At 41.1% G+C, this 23,232-nt stretch overlaps 1 protein-coding gene across 5 annotated transcripts in view; it reads right to left on the reverse strand.

Annotated features, from left to right (window-relative positions):
• MAPKBP1 (mitogen-activated protein kinase binding protein 1) overlaps positions 1-23,232 on the reverse strand; it is a 101,368-nt gene that overhangs the window by 15,067 nt on the left and 63,069 nt on the right. For 4 of the 5 annotated variants that reach the window (XM_050336999.1, XM_050337002.1, XM_050337003.1 and 1 more), the window contains 15 exons: positions 22,367-22,556; positions 21,216-21,362; positions 20,145-20,329; positions 19,934-20,025; positions 19,453-19,578; positions 17,655-17,725; positions 17,111-17,232; positions 16,135-16,210; positions 13,480-13,591; positions 12,857-12,920; positions 9,679-9,804; positions 3,476-3,624; positions 3,002-3,051; positions 2,206-2,442; positions 1,089-1,258 (listed from right to left, as the gene is read on the reverse strand). In XM_050336999.1, coding sequence (XP_050192956.1) covers positions 1,089-1,258; positions 2,206-2,442; positions 3,002-3,051; positions 3,476-3,624; positions 9,679-9,804; positions 12,857-12,920; positions 13,480-13,591; positions 16,135-16,210; positions 17,111-17,232; positions 17,655-17,725; positions 19,453-19,578; positions 19,934-20,025; positions 20,145-20,329; positions 21,216-21,362; positions 22,367-22,556 — 1,917 coding nt within the window. Of the gene's footprint in view, positions 1-1,088; positions 1,259-2,205; positions 2,443-3,001; positions 3,055-3,475; positions 3,625-9,678; positions 9,805-12,856; positions 12,921-13,479; positions 13,592-16,134; positions 16,211-17,110; positions 17,233-17,654; positions 17,726-19,452; positions 19,579-19,933; positions 20,026-20,144; positions 20,330-21,215; positions 21,363-22,366; positions 22,557-23,232 lie in introns of all 5 variants that reach the window. The other variant, XM_050337001.1, reaches the window with a different exon arrangement.

A 23,232-nucleotide genomic window follows, 5' to 3' on the forward strand; every position in this document is an offset into this window, starting at 1 on the left:
AAGACTAATTTAGTGAAGAACATCATACAAAAATACAATCTTGTAGGACAGGTTCCTGATATCTGTTGTGATTTCATGAATCTTATTTTGTCAAATGTCACCAGCACTGTTTTTCTGTCTAAGGACTTCAGTTTTCCCCTTTATGAAATACTTTGGTTTCAAATGTACTTCATTGCAAGGTAGGATGCAGAAGTCACCCAACAGCAACTACCCCTGGCAGCTCACAAAGTGAGATGTGTCCAGTCTGTATTCAACATCACTAGAAGGTCTCCCTTTCTTACATGATGGAGCAGCACATGGGTCTACTCTGTCCAAATGTTACCGTAATAAAATTGAAAATGAAAAATAGAGAAACTGGGTGAAACCTAGCAGCTTCAACTGTGAAGTCTTGGCATGCACTCTTGCAAAAAAATTCTGTCTAAAGCTATCAGCCCACTCTTTTTTACAGAACAGGAGAAGACAAAGGAAATTAAACAGCTATTACCACCAGGTTAAGAGGAGAAGGGAAGAATAAAATTCAGGGAAGGAAAAAAAATGGAGCACAGAAAAATTAAATTACATAAAATTAAAACAGAAGAAACAGCAGAGGAATAAAAAAGGTCTCCACTGTTTCCAGTGTCCTTTTCCATTCCATCTATTTCATGCATGCCATTCTGTTTCCCACAGAAGAGTCATCACATACCACATTTGTTAAATTCTTTCCCAATTGTCATAATTATGTGTTCTGCCATTTCTCCTGGGCAGACACTTCACTGCTACATATGTATCAGTGTTTGGTGGTTTTCCAGCTTCCAAGTTCTCTCTTGCTTATTTCAATCCAGATAAGGGCGAAAGCAAAAAGGCTGCTCCCAAGTTGTTCATTCAATGAAAAAAAAAACTTGGAGGAGACTGCTAATGTGCAGTTCCCTTAGAGGAAAATTATTTTAATGTTGCCTTCTTCATTTCATATTCCTTTAGCATCTGTCTGACATTAAACTCTCAACTAAACATACCTGACATCCATCAACTCAGTCAAGTTACCACACAAGATGCAAGAAAACCAGAACAGAAACATCTAAGCCATGCAGAGCAGAGAGCTTATTTTTAACCTGCTAGAGTCTGTGGGATGGATTTCATCTTGCTCAGGGTAGATTACACATTCCTCACTCTCTGAAGGTTCCAGCTCCTGAGAGAAAATCCCCTCTTCACAAGACACAAGCCGAATCACTTGGGGTCGCACACAGGACCCGTTATCTTGGGGAGGTATTGAGCTGCTAACCTGGTTTAATTAAAGAGAGAGAAAATTAGATATTTCCAGAGTTTTTCCTTAAGTCAGCCAGTGCTGTGCAGAGCTAGAAAGTATGCATTACAGCACAGGAATGTGAGATCAGACAACACAGCACTCCTATGTGTTTTCTGTTCCTTATTTACTGAACTTATCAGACTACTGCTGTACTTTCCTGTTTTGTCTCCTGTTTGCAACCCCCTAAGACTCCTCGGTAAAGTACTCTTTGACCACACATCAGGACCGTAAGCCATGTGGCAGCATGTTCCTCCATTACCTTCTATAAACTGATCAGACATAATTCATAAAACTGGACCACAGCTAAAAAAGTTATTTACTGCACACAAAAAGCCCAACCCTTTCCTCATTCGTCCAGTTATAAAGGAAGGAAAAACCCTAATTAAGTTAGGCACTGGGACAGACTGCTACTGGAAAACAGCCATTAGCTTTCTGAGGTATGAGCACACATTAGTTGCTGTGACACATCAATACAAAGATTAAAAAGAACTTACTAATCTAGCACAGCCCACAACTAAGGGAATCATATAAGCCACATTTCAGTGGCTACTAGAGTCAAGAAACTGCTCCCCAGCAGAGTGAACTAACAGGTAGTCAGGTACACGTCTGTAATTCCAAGCTCAGCTTCTCAGCTTGTTTTTGACACAAATAATCAAAAAACTACAAGGAAACATGAGGTCTTCCTGTCATTGAAAAGAAACTTGATCCTATACAGTCTCTTGCTATAAGATGGAAGAATCACACACTGCAGGAGTACTAACTACAAAAAGAGTTATCTAAACAAGTTTCTGAGAAGTCACTTAGAACACTTTTAATGATAAAAAGAATGGCATCAGTTAGTAATAAAGGTAGGTAATAACAAATAGATACAGGACAGATGCACTCAGAGTATATTCATCTCCTCAGAGCAGTAGTGCCCTTACTTTGTTCATGTGCACAGGAAGGTCATTATGTTCTTCCCTGTCATCCGCATTGCTGTTTTGAGACAGCGAGTCTCGACTTGGAGAACGGGAAACAGAGAAGGACTCCAGCTGACGCAAGTCAAGCATGGATTTCACAGTCATCTCTATGTTGCCGTTTGGTTGGGACCAGCGCCCACGTTGCCGGGGCATTTTACTCATTGGAGCCTCTGAGCGCTGGATTGCTGCTATCTCTTTGGCCTGAAGGAAATCGAAAGACAGACAGTCTTATGGACTGAGTTTTGCTATGGAAAAATAGGAGAAAAAAAAAAAACAAAAACAAAAACACAAAACCCACAGAAAAACACAATTATGCCCATCTATATAAAATCCCCAAAACCATCTGTGGGACAGCTTAAAATCCCACCTTTGATCATAAAGCATCAAGTAGAGGGGATACTTTTGTTGCTGCTTCATGCATAATTAAATGTATTTAAATGCCTTGCTCAGATTCAAGTATATGAACAGCTTCAACATCACATGAGATTCAGACCAAAAATTAAGAGGCAAAAGCATAACAACTGATGGAAAGATACTGATGTAAAAATCCCAAGTGAAACTCTAGCTTCTAAACTCCCTTGTCTCCTAAACTATGCTTTATTTTGCCATCCCCAAGTCATTTTTCAGAGAGAGGCTTCTCAAAGGTTTCCCACTGCAGCTGCACCTTTCCCACCTGTGCAAATGAAGTTTTCAATCTCTGGAAATTTCTTTTTCAGTTTCTCTATGACAAGAAAAACAATTTGAAGGTTTAGTAACTCACCCTCCTCATTTCCCAATGGGAAAGGCTTCTTGAGAGGGTAAGGTCTGGATCTGGAAAGGTAAAAACATTTACAGCTAGTTGACATCCTTGGCTAGTAGTCCAGCTTTTGAGCAACCTTCTACCTCATCTTTCCTCAAAGGCAGTATTCCTACACCTTTTGAACCACTGCCAGTACATGCTTTCCCATAGACTACCAAACCATTGTATCAAAATTTTTATGGAGACATCCTATTTTATGTAAGATTTTCAATGACTCAGCAGACCCACTGCAGAACACTTGCCGCAGTGCAGTGCCCTCCCAAAAGCTTGGACCAATACACTGCAGCATCTGTGGTAAAAATACATCAAATCAATAATGCTAATCTCTAAGTTTTATTTGACATCTCTAGAATCCACCACGAGATCTCTTTTGGCTTCTACAGTCTTTCAACAGCTTGTAGACCCAAGCCCATGAAGCTAATTCAAAATTTATACCCAAGTCTCTCTCAGTGTTGCAGTTGGATTGAATATGGAAAGACTGCAGCCCACGTAACTCATCTTCATCATTCCCTTCATCTTCACCATCCTTGTCACTGTCTGATGAGAGTGCAGGCACAGAGGACAGGGCAGAGACAGACTCATGCCTGGAAGGCAGGAATTAGAAGGAGTATTATAGTCCATGACAAGAATTGCTTACCATTTCAACCCTTACACTGATTCTCCAGCTTATCTCCATCCACACTGCAGGTTGCCTCAACTCTCCCAAACAGCCCGTGCTCTAGCACAACCCACCTGAGAAGAAGAGCAAGCTAAATCCTGCACAAAGTTGTGTAGACCCTACCACAGCAATCACGTCATATGTGTGAAAGGATGACAGAAATCGGCACAGAAGCAAACAAATCTGAGAAAGTCAAATGGAATGAAACTTGGCCTTCCATTTCAGCCTCTGCCAATTGATAAGGTCAAAATGATAGACCATATTTGAAAGGCAAATATTTTTCCCACCCTTAAGCATTTCCTCTCTGAAACTGTTTTACACATCAAAAATGTCAGAGATAATCTTTCTTTGAAAGTAATTTGGTTTATGGCAAATTATCCCATCAGAGACAGGTTCATTTCAAGGATTGCACCAGGTGGAACCTGAAGGCACAGCCCACACACCATAAAAGCACCACGCTGCCTATTTTAGCCTTCAAGCACAAGGATCATGTAAAACATATTTTGGGCACATCCTTGATTAAAGTAGATCAAGACAAGTTTTACCACAAAGACCTAAAATGCCCTCTCAGTGCAGAAGTTTCCAACACCAATCAAGGACACTCACCAACACTAAACTTTATCCTCCCTCTCTTTTCTCCTCTTCCCCTTCCTGCCCTCACCCCTCCAGTCCACAGAACCAAAGAAACTAACTCCCTTTGGACAATAATTGAAGAAGGAAGAATCCCCAACAAATACATCTGAGTAGCACCCACTCCACAGCCTTGAGTTAGAGTGCCAAACTCATCACTGGTGATATTTATAGGATATCACTGGTGGGTGTTGAGCGCCAAGCATTATTCACGAAACAAAAATAGCTCATCCTCCAAATACAGAGCAGTCTGGCAAGGGACTGACTTCTCCTGCAGCTGACAGATAGCAGGCAGTATTGAAATGTGGTAAGAAGCAGTTAAGATATTTTAATCTTTTCCTGTGTAGTGGCAGAACATTAATTTTCATTTTATTAGGAGCGTCTGAGCAACAACTGCCCAACCATTTGAAATGAGCTTTGAGGTGTTCTGGCGAGAAGAAGAGTGAAACTGGCTATAGCCTACAGAGTTCTCAGGTGAAACAGTTTCTTATTGGTCGTCTTCACATACTTTTGACATTTGTCAGTCTCTGTCTTTTCTACTGTCTCCTCATGTGCTCATCTTATCACTCCCAGATTCTTGTGTCTACGCAGGAGAATCTCAACGAAGTCCAAGACCCAGAGTATGTTTGAGGTTATGTCATGTTTCATCCCATGGTGTGTATTAATGTGATAAGCAATATCAACTTTGTATCAGTAACTTTGATCGCATCCTTCTGCTTGTTTTCATCATGGTTGTTTGAGGAGTTTATTGAGACAGAAGGGTTGGATTATTAGACATTTTAACATCTAACGGGTTGAATACCTCACTATAATGAGGTGATGTGGCAAGGCAAGACTATGTGTTTGCTAAACTCCTTTGTGTACTGCCACTGGTGTAAATGGAGAAGGGAGGATTGCTATCCATGTGTATTATGTTACAAATAGAAAGACGGCCCCTGTCCATCAGACGGTGACTGACAAAATTAGCAAGAGGAGAAAAGGTATGTTCCAGTATTCTTAAAGGAGTAGAGTAATAGAATGTAAAACGTATTTTGGAAGGCAGATGGGTGGCTTTTTATACCTCATAGGAAGTGATAAACAAATTATGAAGTCACATGTGTTTGACACAAATGTAAGATTATTTTGCATTATCCCAGCAAAAATTCATACTCCTCTTCCATATCCTCCTTTTTACAACTCAAGTATGCTTTCCAAACTCAGTCCTTTAATTTGAAGGGAGATGATTGAATGGGATTTTCAGAAGGACCTTAGGCCCACTAATTTAAAACTGAGATATTCCTGAAATGAAATCTAGGTTCCCAAGGTCTTGAGTGTTTTGTTCTTGCCCAAGTCAGTTCCTCAATTCAGACTTCACTACTTTCTCCTTTTTTTCCTTGCCTTGCCCTTTATACTTGGATTTTCTTCTAAGCCACTCTGTTGCACACATCTCCCCAATACTCTTCACCAGTTCTTTTTCATGCTTAGATGGGAGTCAGAGTAACGTACAATGAGTTTTCAAGCATCAGAGCTGTTTCCAAATAAGAACTATAAGAGAGCATTTTGAAAATGGAAGGAGTAAGACTTCTGGATTTTGCTGAATTCCTGCTGAGAGCAGGTTCAGCCAAACTCCAAAGCATCATTACACCAGAATGAATGTTTCACAGTAGCTATTCCAGAATAGCACGTACAGTCATGTCCAATTCTCACGACATACGTGACTCACACATACAGCAACTGTTTTAATTGTCCTTGCTCATCTTCTTCTTTGCTAAGGAACTAACCTGTTCTACTATCATAGAATCATTAAGGTTGGAAAAGACCTCCAAGATCATCAAGTCCAACGTTTGACTGAATACCACCATGCTCACTAAATCATATCATGAAATGTCACATCTAATAATTTTTTTAACACTTCCAGGGATGGTGACTCCACCATTTCCCTGGGGACCCTGTTCCAGTGCTTAACCACTCTTTCAGTGAAGAAATTTTTCCTAATGTCCAACATGAAACTGTAACATCCTATGTGATAGGTATCCCTAGCAGATTGTGTCCCTCTGCTTCCCCCTCAAATGCCTAAGGGTTTTAAAAAGAAAGCTACTCTCCTTTCCCCCACAGAAAGATCACAGTGCTGCTGACTTCAGAGTTTCCCTGGTGTTATAATTGCAGTAGTTCATCGCAGACTCAGGCACCATTTCTGATATGGCATCAAAAGCCACTCTGAGCCCTGGAAACAACACAGCCTTCCTGGACTCACTGAGAATCTGATAAGGAGCTCTTCTTTCCAAATATATCTGACAGCATACAGTACTTCTTCAGTATACATATATAAAAACTTTTAGGAAATTTAATGTGGATAACATTTCTATCTCCTGCTATTTATAGTAGAGTTTCAAGAAAAGCAACAGAAAATATGATTGTTAAAATTAATGCAAAAAAATATATAAATGCTCAGCTAAAACATGACTATAAACCCTGAAAATATTCCATAGTAAAATCAATTTAAAACTTCCCTTCCAAAAATTCGAGACAAGCTTTTTTAAACTATAAATGCATATTTGGATCAAAATCAAAACCCCAATAAATGGCCTTCACATGATTCCTTTATTGAAAATACAAAAGCCTTAAAACCAAAACGTACCAGCAATATCAGCTGAGTATAAGTTCTATTATCCTCAACTATCAAAGCTCCTAATGTTCAGAAAAAAGCAGAAAATCTGCAATTACCACAATCAGAGGCAGAACTGAAAGGCTCTCAAGTTCACTGTGGAGAACTGTGGGTCATACAGGTCTGATCAGCTCCAAGATAATACAGTGCCCCATGAAAGTGAGTCAGAGATATCAGAGGAGAAACATTAGCCTCTCTAAAAGTTTCTGGAGGGACTGAAAATACTGGGACTCTTCCATTCAGAGAGGAGGTTGGATGAAGAGAGGTTATGATAAAGGTTTACAAAACCATGGGCACTACTGATAGCTGGATGCAGAACAACAGTTCACCAAAGCTCACAATATTGAGCAGCAGAGGGCTTTCAACAAAACTAGTAGGATGTGTTTTAACAGAGACAAAAAAGTCCTTCTTTCCACAGAGAACAGTGAACTCCTGAAACTTGTCACAAAAGGAGGCTGCAGACAGACAATATTACAAAGTTCAAAAAGAATTTATACAAACTCAGTGGACAATGGGCCAAATACTAAAGGGAACAGGTAGAGATGTAGCTCCTAACATCCCTGAGATAACAATTGAGCATGAAGCCAATAGGCCCACAAAGGTTTATATAGCCAGGCTCATGCAGTGTCTCACTAAATAGCATCTTCCATTGCCACTGTCACAGGCAGAATACTGGGCTTCAAGGAGCACTAGTCTGACCCAAAAAGGGATCTTCTGTGTATTTACACTCCCAGTGTTACTCACCTGGGTCAATTCCTGCCCTGACAGTTGCAACTGGACAAACAGCACTGTCCTGAATCAGAAATCTTCAGCTCCCACTGCCTCATCAGATCAGTTTTGTTACCCCAATATTATTTTGATTATTCATCCTGTAATTACACTCATAGAACTATCAGAATGTGTTAAATCCCCTACCAAATTCTAGTAATCTTGTTCTAGAGCAAATCTTGTGGAACAAATGACTTAACACCAGGCAGGGAGCTTTCTCATACTGTCAGTGTTTTGAGACAACAGCTTTACACTACAAGTCACAACTCAACTCTCCACTGCAACCTACACAGACAGACTTTGGAAACACAACCTGAACAGGTACAGGGCATCTAGAAAACCAATCTTACTCAAGTTCATTAGCTTTCCTTCTCCCACCTCATTAATGCTGGTCCAATAGGCTCTTCTTCCATCTTTAGTCCCAATCGAAAATGCTCTGGAGTTATGTCTTTGCTGATCTCCAGTGACCACAGCGGTCGATCAAAACTGAAAACAAGCTTTCAAAGCTGACAAGTAGATCCGGGCTTGCAATGAGGTTACCAAACAAGTTTAATAAACTCGTGGGTTTGGCGTGCCACTAGCACCGCCCTTCAGTAAGCGTCTGTGATGGAAACAAGTATCACCTCACGTGGAAGAGGACTGGGATTATCTGCCACAGGCTGAGCCTTGGTAGGGTAAGGCTGCAGCTGCTGGAATAATGGAGAGACTGCTATAAAAAGCAACTTGCTTGACAGATGCAGAATTTTGGCTAGAAAAGAAGGCTTCCTGAGTTTTCCCCGCATCATTACTGAAAGCACTTATTAGACAAGACTCATTTCAAAAACAAGGAGATTAAGGCTTTCCAAAACAAAACTATGCAGACAGACTTGTTTCAACACTGTTTGCTCCCAAAGGGAGTGGGGAGATCCTCATGATACTCAACAACCAGTGTGGTAAATCCTTCAGTGCTTTGGTACTTTTATATCCAGAACTCAATTTGTAGTCATTTGGAGGAGGAAATTTGTGGAACATAGGAACAAAAAAAATTAAAAATAAAATAAAATAAAATTTTAAAAATAGGTTGTGTTTATTCTTTTTTCCCCACTATGATCTCATATCAGCTTGGTCAGGACTCTCTTCTGCACTGCTTACAGTCAAATTAGTCTCAGCTACTTACAAACTACAGAGAAACATTACACTAATAATCCAAAATCCCCTGTCACTCTTGTTCTGTTTAAAAACAGAAGCACCACTTTTTAAAGAAAGGTCACCAGATAAATTTAGAGCTATTCAGCTGGTAGGCTGTAGGAGTTTGTTTTTAGATATGTTGTTTACCAAGTAAAAAATAGTAATATGACTAAACTGCCAAGAGCTTTTCCCATTTAAATTATTTTTATATTTATTATTTATATTATAATTATTTTAGGTGATTTTTTCAAAGTCTCCAGAAAACAGCCAACAAAGAAAAGTACAATTGTAAGGACTCTTTCAGAATTCTGATCAACATAGCAAGCTTGTACAGCTCACAGGTATACTTCAGTATTGACACCATAGAAAACAGCCTTTAAATTGCATTCAGCTTAGATCCAAAGAACTTTATCCGTAAAGCCTCACAGCTTCCTTGGTAGGATGCCATGTACCATCCTCAGTATTCCTAGGTGAACCGCTTATTCAAGTTTCTGACCATATCATTAAACCAAATTAAGACAGAAGAGGCATTGTATATACATCGCAATCAGTGAAGCATACTAAATAAGTCTGTCTGGAAGATTACAGTCTGGTTTCTACATCCAGAGAAGGAGGGTACAAAAACCATGGCAAATCCAACAGAAGAATAAGAGAATTTTTGGAAGACACTAACAGTGAAGACAGCAGAAACCCTACAGCTGAATCCCAGCGCCACACTGTTCACATCCCACCCTACAAAGCCACCACCTCTTCTCAGTCTGCTCTGCTCACCTCATGAGTCCAGCTGCCTTGTGAGGAGGAGACTTCTCTGCCTGCTTCCCTCTCTGTTTCATGTCAGACAGTCGCTGCCGCATATTGATGGTCATCTCTGAGCTGAGACGCCAGATGAAGATACAGCTGAAAGAGGGAAAGGTGAGGCTGGGATCAAGTCTTAGTTTAGTTAATTGATACTAATTCCCACTGCAGACACAAACTAGAGCCCTCCTGTCTGTGGCAGGGAGATACATGCAGGAACAGAAACTCAATCCCAGCCCAAGCCTCATGACAAAAGGGTAAAACCTGCCTGGCAAAGACTCCCTGTGAGCAAGAGCAACTGCAGAGGTATTTGCACAGACTCATCTCTGATCCTATAACTTTATTTGACTATCTGATCAGTTGCTGAAGGAAATGCCATAACGGGTCCCTCTGCAGTCAGAAGGATAAGTGGAGCCTACAGATGTCCCTTGCGTCCTCTAACAGTGGTTAAGCTGCAGCACCTGATTGCAACTACCCCCACAGGCAAGGCCTTCCTAATGCCCACCATCCCATGGAGTCTCTGTGGTGTAATAAGCTTAACTGTTCTGTGGCAGAACTTTTTGCAGTCAGGGTGCTCCTACTACTTTACTTGAACTCCCTCCAGGACAATTCTGAGGAATTTATACGGCCATTAGCGAAGTTGGTTAGAGCATAGTGCTAATAACACCGAGGCCATGGATCCAATCCCCATATGGGGCATTCACTTAAGAGCTGGACTTGATGATCCTTGTGGGTCCCTTCCAACTCAGAATATTCTGTGAAATTTAATTAAATTTGGTCAATGGATTCAAAAGCGTTTAAGAGAGGGAAACAGTGTGGTCTCATTTCATTAATTTCTTCAGAAATTCAGCTTTAAAAGAAATATATTCTTCATCACATTAGAGAATACTGTATCTCTTCTTCAGCTACTAGAAAGTAAAATGACCAGCACTGTCTTTGAAGTTTAACCTCAGTGCTAACTAATTCTTTTCATCTAAGTCATCTTTCCTGTCTAGGTGGTTATACTTACACTGATGTAGAAACAGAGCTGGTGCTTTTGCTATCACTTATAAAATCCTGCACCCTACTTTGAATCCAAAAATGATTTAATCCACTTCTTCAAGACACACCAGTGCCTGCATACTTAGGGGTATACTACAATTCACACAAGATTTTTCAGTGAGTGACTTTTTCTTCTTTCTTGATAGTCTGAAAAAAATTAATTCACTTTGCCATTTTGAACAATGACCACGAAATTTGGTCTCCCTGACGCGAGGCAAATGTCAAAAGCGCCAGGACCCTGAATGCCTGAATCTTCTCTATAATTTATCTTTCATGAGGAGACACTTTAAAAGGTTTTCATTTCCATATCACACAAAAAGAAAACATAAACCCCTTTTTTGCAGCCTGTGAAGATTTTAAATTAAAAATTAAGAATTCCCTTCTTGCCCTCAGTGCCACACTCAGGAGCATCACTCCCAGCTACTGAAATCACATAGACACTTCCCATTGACAGGGAACATAGTGTCATCCTCCCACCTGAGCTTTCATCCAGGAGAAAGGGGTGAGGCACTGTGCCTGGGAACTATGGCAACCTGGGGCAAGCAGCTGCTTCCCCCTCAAGCAACAGCTCTCTTGAAGTAACAGCCACGATCTGCAGCTGAAAAACTACTGAAAAGGAGGAAACAAAATTCTGCAAGCAAATCTGGCTTGTTCATTTATCCCACCCCCACAGCTATCCAACCTAGAGATCAACAGCAAACAACATGAACTTGTGAATACACTGGCATTCAACAAAAACTCTACAAAAGCATGTTCCCACCTATTACTTTTGCTGGGGTTTGCAGTGGTGGGGGGGTGGCATTTTGGTTTGGCTTTTTTCTTACCTTGCTCTACTTTTCCTCTACATGAGTCTCACAGTCCTTCTGCCTTTTCTCATCTCAGTTTTCTTTCTATTCTTAGTTTTATTCTTTGCACATGCTGCTGTGTGTGAACAGACTATTTTCCCCGTTCTTCTTTGAAAAGCAAGCTTCCTCATCTCCTTAAGCAAAATTCCTCATGAATCCTTTCCTCATTTCTCATCCACCTCCTCCACACTCTTAGTATAGAAAATGACCCTTTTGCTCATAGAAATGTCAACAAGGGAATGCTGCACTAAATCTCAAGGAGCACTGGGTACTTTAAACCTTCCACGTTTCTGGAATTTGTTGGAACTCCACAACAAAAAGACTCTGTCCAGCAACTTTTTCTCTAACCTATTTATACATGTGAAAGGTAAATAGGATATCTAAATTACTTTCTTTTTTACTGAAAGACAGAAATAACCAACCGATGAGATTTAAGATGATATATTGTATGTTCTGTAACAACTCACCCTCCAAAACTCTCTTTCCAATTCAGTTGTGTTTTATTAATAAGAAAAGAAAAAGGGAGAGAATCTGAGTTGCTCTGGACCTGCAATAGCACTCCAGGAACCATCTTCCTCCAAGGAAGAATTTTATTCAGTTCAGCTTATTTAAGCATTCATTGATTCCAGAAATAGTGAGTCCACTCCCTTCTACAATCATCATATTAGACATATATTTTCCTTTTCCCCTTGGGCTCAGTCTGGTGATTACTTAAGCTTTTAGTGAACTGATTTAGCTCACTACATCAGCAGAAAACTCCTCTGGGGGGAGTGACCTAAATCAGCTGAATGAGGGGCCAGCTGTACCACTGCTGACTCAGGGGAGCGGCAAAGAGGACCCTATAGGCAGGACCAAAAAGTGGGGACAAGCCTGTCAGGCACTTTCTCCTGGTGAAATTTGCAGGAGTACTGCAAGAAAAAGTTTTGGGACCACTGGTAAAAACAGCACAAGCTGCCTTACATTACAGACCTGAAGGCTGGTCAGGAAACAGCCCACATCTCTGTCTCCTTTCCAGTAGGGAACAGTACTTACACTCAGAAAAGTGAAGTACTGCACTGTGTGTCTCATTCCATGAGGATAATATAAGCCCTGTGAACTGTGAATTTTACCAACAGCACACATTTAGGGTTCAGAAAGCTCTGAGGTTTATTTGGAATGCATAAAACATCCTTCATTAAAAAACCAAAAATCTACTCTCCTTAAGGACACGGTTAAATCCAGCGTGAGATGGTATGAGCTGATACCACAAACAAGCAAACACTTCTTACCTGTCACCAGAAACAGAGATCAGATGTTTGCAGTCATTACTGAATTTCATCCCAGTTACAATCTCTGTGTAAAATAAAGTACAAGAAAAAAAAATCTTCCCTGAATTATTCCAATGGACAGAAGTGATCATTAGCCAAATAGCCTCTCTGTACTCAGTAATTCAAATTCTGATTAAAGCCAAGACACTTCACAGATCAATATGCTCCAATTACCATAACCATTTAACCGAGAATCCAGGTTTGACATGGAAAGGGTATCTCATGGCAAAATGTAATTTCTTTTTGCCTATGATAGAATAGTTCCTGCAAGGTATGAGCTGAGGGTATATCATAATGAAATTTAATATACTCTGAAAAAACACAGATTACTCTATAGCCTAAGAGAAAAACTGTGTAAACAAATTCATGGCTTGATGTGTGTGTGTGCTTGTGTGCAAAATGCAAAAGCTGAAATTGCAATGAAGTAAGCTATTACAACTAATTCTAGCTACCACCTACTCAAAAATACTAATTAGGTAAACTTTAGTAGTGAGAAACCTTCAGAAATCTTTGATTACTATTGGACCCTAACTATACAGTTATCAGCAGAAAAAAATGCATTCCCAGAAGTTTATGTGCCTTACCTGAATGTCCATACATGGTTGCAACACACTCGCCAGAATAGAAATCAAAGATGGACAGGTTCTTGTCAGAACAACTGGTTGCAATATAAAGACCAGAGGGATCTGTTTGCACCTGGTTTAGGAGACAAGAGGAATCAAAAGACCTGGTGAGAAAGTACCTTCAAGCCACATGAAAATGGTCCAGAATACCCAAGACAGTCATAGAACAGAATAAAATGCAAGTAGATCCCACAGGACTCCAACTGAATACTGGACTATCCAGCATCCCAGGACAAATCTCCAACCTGACTAAACTTTTAAGACTATCTCTAACCTAATCAGAGACTAAAGACACTTACATTAAATGCCTTCATAACTGTGAAGACATCACCACCAATGGACAGACTTATACCTCTCTCTTCTACCTTCTTTTAACCTTACTTTCTTCTATGTTAAGATCAGAACAAACCCATAAGAAACTCCAAACACACCCCAAAACACCCCCCTCCAGCCATAAAGAAAAAGGAAAAAAAAATTAGAGCTGACAGAGTTAAGTGAAATTTAAAAGATTCTAGTCTTGAGGAAGAAACCAAAAAAAGAACTAAACACTGCCAAGAAACTGTCTTTGACCATGATACTGTCAAATCTTCAGCATTTGCAAGTCCCATTTTTGGCCTAGTTTGTTTGTTGTTTGTTTTTTCATATGCATCCACTAGTTGCTTTATCTTGGATCAAATATAAAATCCCCTCTAAATGCCTTACCAGGTCTAAAGCTGCACTACACAGCAAATACAGCTACTGTCACCAAATGTCCTGCTCTGTTCTTTATAGAATTTTAAGGAACTGAGAGTGAAAATGTCTGGTTTTTGAGGGAAACATGGTACTTAAGTAATGGTTTTGGGTTTGTTGAGTTGTTTTTTTTCTTTAATTTTTATTTTGTTGCTGGATCTTTTGCTTCCAATGTCACTGTTTGGGTTCTACTCATTAAACTGCAATGTATATTATCATCTCAGAAAAGCAGGCCAAGAAAATTTAAATTCCAGAGATAACCATAATCCCCTTGGTTACATAACTGTCTTAAAAATCAGCAAAGCAACATTAAAAAATAATTGAGATTCCCCACTTGAGGTACACATAAAAAAAAAAAAAAAACACAAAAAACTATAAAGGATGTTAAAAACAAAAAAATCCAGCTACCAGCCCATTTCAGGGTTTCTGGTCTGAGAAAGATATAATCAAGCACCTAAGCTTATCAGCAATGAAGTGTTGCATCAGTTTTTCATTTTCATTACTTTGACTTATAAAAAACCTTGTAGGAATTATAATAGGCAAAGAGAAAGAGAACTTATCTTTCTCTGTAAAACAGAAGACAATGAACAAAATTATTTTCCCCTTCCTTTTTCCCCTGTTATTGACATTCATCAATAATTTCAGCTGGAAGGGAACTACAATGATCATCTATTCCTGCCTGACCAATTCAAGGTTGACCAAACTAAAGCTTGTTATTAAGGGCAGTGACCAAGTGCATCTTCAACATTGACAACTTGGGGCATCAACCACCTCTCTAGGGAGCCTGCTCCAGTGTTTGACCAAACTCCCAGTAAAGAAATGCTTCCTCATGTCCAGTCTAAACCTCCCCTGGTGCAGCTTTGAACCATTCCCACATGTCCTACTCCCCAAGGAGATGAGCTCAGCACCTCCCTCTCCACATCCTCTCCTCATCCTGAGGTCACCCCTCCCTCAATCTCTTCCTCTCCAAACTAGACAAGCCTAAAGTCTTCATCTGCCCCTCATAGGACATTCCTTCCAGTCCACAATAATAACACTGCTGACCTGTTCAGCTGAACAGAAGTATTTGGTTTAAAAGGTAGGAAAAAAAGTGAGGAAAAAAAAAGCAGCAGCTTGTTTGGCAATTTAACTTGAGAGATATTTTGGTTGTGTAAATTGGTTCCCCCTTTAAAGACAAGAATGTAATTCTTCCACATCCCAATGTGCTGACATCACTCTTAATTCTGGTTCCTGAACATACCTGATTTACCAAGGTAAGCCTGGATGGTGGCAGAAGCAGGCATGTTACCCTACCCCAAGATCTGGATGAACTCAGTAGGTGGAAAACATCAACAGACTCTCTCTAAGCAGTTACCAGGCTTGTCCAGCACTCCAAGATCCATGCTTTTCAGGGCAGATGCTATTTAATTTTATCAACTCAAAGAGTTTCACTTGTACCAGCCCTCTGAAAACCACTTCACAAACACTGATCAGCAAGCATCTGCACCTTAAAAATCCTAACAAAAACAGTCAGGAAACCCAGAATGAGCTCTCTGGAGCAGAAAGTAAAGGATTAAATTTAATGAATTAAATAATTTCCTGACAGATATTGGTGCAGTTCTACTTGTTTTTACAGCACGGGTCAGTGACTTACTTCAGAAATAGGACAGAGAGAAAAATCATACACCACCTTCAGAATTTATTGACTCTTTTCCTGTTTTAGCGTGATGGAATGCAAATATATTACCAGCCCTTAAGGATGGAGATGGGAGGAAGCAGCAGCAGGGTAAAGGACAGAATGGAGCAAGCAAAAAAACAATTACTGTGTTCAGATTCATTTTCTTGGCCCTGAGCTGCATCCACAAAAGCTGAAAAAAATGAAAAAGGAAGAAAAAGAAAACAGCTTACTTTGATAAGAGTGCCATCTTCACCTTGGGATCCCTTGTAAAGCTTCTTCTGCTTCCCACTGCTTATGTTGAAAACCCTGAAAGGATGATGGAAGATAACATGGTTCAGTTTGCCCAGGTACTGTTCTGGGGTTCTTTGTCCCCAGGATCCTTTTCTATCTCTGTTCCTCATTCCACATAAAATAGATGAAACAGGGCCACAGAAAGTGGGGAAATGATCTCCATGAAATATAATCACCAATCACTTAAATGGTTCAAGAAACAACCTCAAAAGTGATGTAGAGGCAGATTATCTGAATTAAATCTGAGGCTTTTATTATCAAGCCTCAGTCCTCCCTGATGTAAAAGTGCCTGTGGCACCTCCATACTAAAGGAAAGGATTAAGAGAGCAAGACACTATATTTATGTTAGAATACTAAACCAGTAGTAATATTTAGCTATGACCAAATCTCTCAACATCTCACCCAACTGCAATAGCAGAAGACAAAAGTACAGAGAAACTCCTTTCCTTACAAGCAAGGCGGATTGGAGAAATGGACAAAAAGGGAGTAGAGAATGGACTCCACTTGTTCAAAGACAATAACACCTGGTTCAGTTTTACATTCCCACAGTCCCAGCCATTCCACAGGACCTCACAGCTTCTCACTAGACGTATCTTCAAAACCAAAAACTACCCGAGTGCAGAAGTTCTTGCCCCAAAGCTCAGTGATGTGCCAAGAAAGGCGCACTTGCCCTCCCAGTAGAAGGGTTTTGCTCTGCAGAGCAACTCCGGGAGAAGCCAAGAATCTCAAGGGTATTTGCACATATCCACAGCTTTTCATCAGTGAGGGGATAGGCAGAGTTCAACCTCACAGTGTGAGGTGAGGCCTCAGATCTGTCTGAAAACGCTGTATCAAGAAACCGAGAGGAATAATGATGGAAATGGGGCTGCCTCATTTTTGACTGCAACATATTTTCAAGACAAGAAGTCAACTAACCTGATGTTACGATCCTGACATCCAATAGCTGCGTATTTCCAGCTGGGATCCACATCCATGTCATAAAGAGTGGTCTTCCTAACAATGTGATGCGTTCGGGTAAACTGAACTCCTTCTCCTGTCTAAACATGTGGGCAAAGACTGTGTCAAGATCAAGTAGTTAACCCATTAATAAACACAAGTAAATACAGATGAGTCTTTTTACACAGCCAGCACAAAACAACCCCTCCTAGGCAGCTGGGATTGGAGGTACAATGAACTCCCTCTCCAGCCCATATTCTTTCACCACTCTTCACAATAGCTCTGGCAGCAAAAGAAAAGCAGATACCCTAACTCTACTTTGTGTCTTGTTGTGAGAGGTCAGGCCAGAGCTAGCTGCATACTTCACAGAACTAGTTCTCCAAATGTAATCTCTTGTCAGTGGGAAACACTGAGGTTGAAATAGCAACAAGTTCATAAAGGAACTCTGATATCATTCTTTGAAGTAGCTTCTTTGTGCAGAGATTATTAATTAACAGTGCACAAAAAGCTGTGATAAGGTTACCTTCTGCGCAGTGCGGAAATAGATGCTCTTGTCTGCCCCACAGCTTATCATTCGCACTTTGCCATCATTGGCTGGAACAAAAAAGCAGGAGACAAAAGATAAACACAGATTCAAGATGGAGGAAATGTTTCAATTTATACCACACCATATGTATTCTAGTCCTAATTAGCTAAGCCTGACTCCTCCCTAAGCAGCAAAACAGAAGCTCTGTCTCAGGGACAGCATTTGTTGTTAGTGCTCAGAGTGCATGTGGCCTTAATACAGCTTTACAGAACAGATTAGGATGTAATTCTGTCTTCTCCCTCACCAGTATGGTCATGTGCTGACTCTCTCTGTGCCACAGCATTCCATGGCAATGTGGCACATTCACATTTGGTATGAGCTGAAAACAGGCAACAGGCACTTTTCAGACCTCAGAGTTGGTCACTTGTTTCCTGCTGCCCTTTCTTACTGCAGGGTCAGGCTTTCCTTCCTCACTTAGCAATCCTCTGTAACCAATCTGCTTCTTCAGCAAAGGAACACCTGATAAAACTCCAAGTAATGAAAATGAATCCAGTATCACACAGGCCCTTGAACTGCACCCATTTAAAGCATGCCTGCACTTGGCTCACAGACCAGTGTACAGGCCTCAGCTGCCAGGCCTTAAGCCGAGTTCCCTCAGCTACCAGGAGATCAGCTGGCTGCCTTCAGGGCCAGCTCACTGATAAGACAGACTTGTTAGAGAAACCTGCTGGCCTTGCAGCTCCTCAAGAAAAGAAAAAAACAACAAAAAGCCACACAGTAGCTTTGGGAGCCTCTGCTATGAAGCTTCAGCAAGGTCCCTTCACTCTGGAGCTATTTTCAAGCTGAGGTTCTCATGCTTGAGACCCAGCTGAGCTATACTGCAGCAGCATTGCAACCACACCTGGGCCTGGACACATATCCCACTGATCCAAATCCTGACCCATGGACTCAGCTTCCTGATTTGAACTCGAACCTGCCTTGCTGCCAATGGCTTGTGATGCTACACTTGCCTCGCAGGCACTGAACTGTGGCTGACCCTGACCACTGTCTTCAGAATGATCAAGACCTTGCATTGCTGGCCTGTCTTATCACCATGGATTTTTCTGGTGATCTGGACTACCGGATGGATCTAGTTGGACTTGATCTGTTCCATTCTGTTCAGGTAATATGGGACTTTCCCCTTGCCAGTGAGGTTACTACCTCTGCCTGCCTTCCTGGCTACCAGCTTGGCCTGACAGAGCAGCCAACTCTTGCTATTCCTGACAACAGCACAGAACAGCACACGGGTGTCCAACCATCATCAGTAGTATCTGAGTGCTGGAGATGCAACATGTTCCATTACCACGAACGCAAAGTCTTACACTGGTTTGCAATGACAACTTTACTTGTGACTAGCTAATCCTGAAACTTTTTTTTTGTTGGTTTGGGGAATTTTTTGGACAACTGTTCCACAGTTGTTCTCACTAAGAACAATATTTAGCCATCTGACATCAGTTAAAGGGGGTAAATCATTACAGAAAAACAGCTTTCCAAAGAAATGTTGAGGACTTCAATCAGGAAAGGTTTTTTAAGTGGGAAGGAAGGAGAGAAGAAGAAAACAAAAAAGGAAAAGAAGGCACGTATCATCACATATCACCTTCTGTTAGGACTGCAGCTACAAAAGACAGCACAAAAAAACAGCTGAAGCTCCAAATTGGCCTAGCCCAGTATTTAAGTAGCTAAAATTACATTACAGCCACAATGGAACAACAGCAGTGCTCAAATCCAGCTTTGGAGGGAGGCCATGATTCTCTACCTGCAAACTTCACTGCAGTGATGGAAGAAGAATGTTCATCCAGGGTCTGCTGTAGGCTATAGTCCTTCCCAGCATCCAAGACATGAATCAATCTATCCCGACTGGCTGAGGCTAAGAGCTTTAAACCTGTCAGAAAGTTAAAAAGAGTACAAGACCATTTTCAAAAGAGCTTCTCAAGTCATCTTAGGGACAAAGCATTATACTGTAGCAAACTGCATGGAAGGACACAAAGGAACACCCCTGGATTTCACACTGCAATAAGAAACAGAACAAGTTTCAATCTCAACTTACAATAGTCCAAGAAAAAGTATGAGAAAGAAGCCTTTTTGTAAAGTCTGGCTCTACTGGCCCAACTTTGCAAGCCTGCTCCAAAATCCAGGAGTAGCTCACCACTGAGAATTCTAAAATACCATGGCTGGACATTCTGACTTGCTCAACATTATATTCAAACACAAAAAGGAAGCAGCTCAGTTTCATTTACCTGTGTTGGGTTTGGAGTATTCCAGACACAGGATCTCGGAGTCATGGGCTTCCACTTTCAGCATTTCTTTCAGAGACTGCAACTCATATATCCTAAGACACAACATGACTCATTTCAGTATGTTTAATAACATTAGCAAGACAGCAAGATCTGGTTTTGATTCTCATGCCTGACCAGTCTGCAATCTGCATAAGAAGCTTTATGGGATTACCTGAGAGTGCCTATCCTGTCCCCTGAGGCCAGGTGCTCCCCACTGGGACTCACGCAGACAGTACGTATCCCCACCTTCGTATCCATCACTTGTGCATCAGCTTTCTCTGCACTTCCTGCTGAGTTATAATCAGTGTCCAGAAGCACCTGAGTGTTGTCATCTACATAGATGATTTTCATCAAGTCCTGGGGACACAATATACCCAGAAATATTTACTAGTTACAAAACATGAAAGCGAAGCATCTGCCTTAGAAACTGGGCTCCTGGCCAACCTATGCACTTCACTGGCAATAATGCTGTAATTGCTAGAAACAAGCACTAAGTCTCTTCATACTGTGGGATGAAAGTTTCAAAACTGTCTCACGATCACCCTTTGCAAGATTCCCCTTCAAGCTAGAAATTAACAGCATCTCCTGCACTACCGACAAGGTCTGGGATTAGTGATTACAGCATATTAGGGCACACAGCAGGAATCCGAAAGACTTCTAGGGATCATCCAAGTCAGCCTTTTGAGAACTGATAGAAGCAGCAGCAGTTTTTTCCATCTGATTCCTAAGGTCAGGGTTGATGTGTCCACAGATCTTCCAGCACAACTGAGAGTGGAAGAAAATGTCCATACGTAATCACTGTTCTATATGAGTATCCTCCCTCTTATATAGATGAAGTGAGTGTAAACTGTTTCTCATTCAATTCTCCCAAACCTCTGCCTCATTTAATGCACCTTTTCCAAACAAATCTATAAATGATTACGCATTACAGAGATGCAGAAGAAGAGAAACAATTCTCCTGGAGCATATGGCCCTCATGGAAGAGACTAAGCTTGGTGAATCCTTGGGTGGTTTATGAAAACAGCAACAGACCCCAGCTCTATTTCAGACGAACTGCCTTTCTACCCAGTACTCCCTTCATGTTTCTTTGTGTTCATACATTTAATCAGACTTATGCTGAGTTTACAGAGAAGCTTGTGTTGACTTAGAGATGCAAAGAAGTTTGGGCCTTAACCTGGGTATATCTGTACATGAGGAAGAGCAACCCCAAGAGCAGAGAGGTGATCAAAACCTAGGATCTTACATTGCTGAGGATGTTGCGGTGCAAGGCTGTGCCATGGATGTTGGAGCTTTCAGTGTTCCACAATCGAATGGTGTTGTCAGAGGAGCAGGTGATGAAAGAACCAGGAGGGAGGCATGGCTGGTTGTTGTCCTTCATCTCTGGATACATCTGAGGGCAGGTAAAATTAACCTGTTAATGAGATTGCCTGGCACCTGGCATCCTAGACACTGGTAGCAAGTTTCAAAACAAAATGAGACAAAAAGGCTGTTCTCTCTGTTTTGTAAAGGTGAAAGCCAGACAGTTCTAATGAAACCCTGTTTGCAGACCACAGTTTCACATTCACTTCAAACAAATGTTCACTGAGCCTCCCTGAACATAGAAAATTTCCTTAAGAACTGTGCAGCAAGCCAGCATCCTTTGTTTCTAATAGTTCAAAGTTAGTTCAAAGGGAAGTACCTCAAAGACCATACAAAAACAACCATGCAACAACCACCTTGCAACTTGCATCTACTACTGTCGATTTATAATTCAGAAGGAAATAATAAGATGCAATTAATAAATAATAAGAGTCCTCAATCACTTCCCTCTTTCCTGACCACTGTTGAACATATTTCAACATATTAACAACTACATTGTTTCCTATACCTCCTTTCCTTCTCTCTGTTCCTCTGAGGGAAAGCAACTAAACAGAGTGGAAGATGACAGCCACTCAAGAGCCTACTTCCACATGTTCTGGTAAATAGGTTAAGAAGGATCAGACTTCAGATCTTATCACTTGTTTCGTTCATTTGACTTTGGAGCACTTGCTCATCATAGACCTCAAAAACATTGAGGTCAGCAGTAAGCCTCTTGCACATTTTCTAAAAGGAGCCCTTGCATTCAGCTTTGTCCAGTTCTGCTCCTTCTCCCACCTGTCACCTTTTAATGGTGAGATATTTTTTCCCAGCAGCACACTGCCTCTCACACATTTGGTCAGCCATTACAATGCAGCCAAAGAACTGTTCCCAGCTCCAACTCAGGCCACGTAGCAACCACACTAACCCCAGGAGAAAATCTGAGTCAATTGTTTCTCCCTGCAATAAATAAGTGGTTGCATTCAAATTTGGCAGATCCTTAGATGACTTCCTCAGCTGCAACTCACAATCCAACACGTGTGCTTGTAGACAACATACCTCAATGTTCCACACACAGGAGGAGTGGTACAAAGCAGAGTACACCTTGCCCACTTTCTTCGGGTCTTTGACATCCCACACATACAGGCTGTGGTCATTGTATACACAGGAAAGCCACTGGTTGGTGGGATCAAATGTCAAGGCAATTGTGTCTGGATACTTTGCATCAGCCATACCAGAGAAAAGACGGCTGCACGAAGAGAGAAAAACAACCTGGTTAACTTGTGCTCTCTAGGAGTCAGGGCAAGGAGGTGAAGCATGACAGCTCAGATTCTTCACAGGGTGCTGGTGAAGTGAATAATATACTGTGGCATATACAGGTGTAGAGAGAGTAGTTGGCTGGGAATACCTGTCTCTTGAACAATCGGAGTCCCAAAAGAAACCTCAAAGTCCCATGGCAAAACTAATTCGCCTTGCCATCTAACTCAGAGTCCCACCACAGAGAGGTGACTGACTTTCTCTGAAGAAGGACCAAACAGGACATTTGATCATCCCTTACCATTGCATAACCAGGTGGTAAAATTAAAATCCAAGTCAAATAATCTCAAAACAAAGGGGAGGATCACCTTCTGGTGGGTACTATATTTTGTTTACTGATAGTAAGAATTGCTCTCACCAAGAAGAATAAGTACTGCACTCAAGAGGTGCACATCAGCACAACAGACAATGAAATGGTTCATTTCAGTGGCCATTCGTCTGACCTACCTTCCTTCCAGCCCTGTCCCACATACAGACCAGCGTGGTGCTGCTTGCAGCAACTTGTGAGATGGGCAACTGCAGATGGGTACTGTCTTTACTAGATAGACAAGCTCTCCGTTGCTAACTTAAAAGGAATTCTGTGTAATAAGTAAAACACCTCTTTGTCC

The sequence above is a fragment of the Myiozetetes cayanensis genome, unplaced genomic scaffold (genome assembly GCF_022539395.1).
Source record: "Myiozetetes cayanensis isolate MyiCay16 unplaced genomic scaffold, myiCay2020 scf6-25, whole genome shotgun sequence".
NCBI lineage: Eukaryota > Metazoa > Chordata > Aves > Passeriformes > Tyrannidae > Myiozetetes > Myiozetetes cayanensis.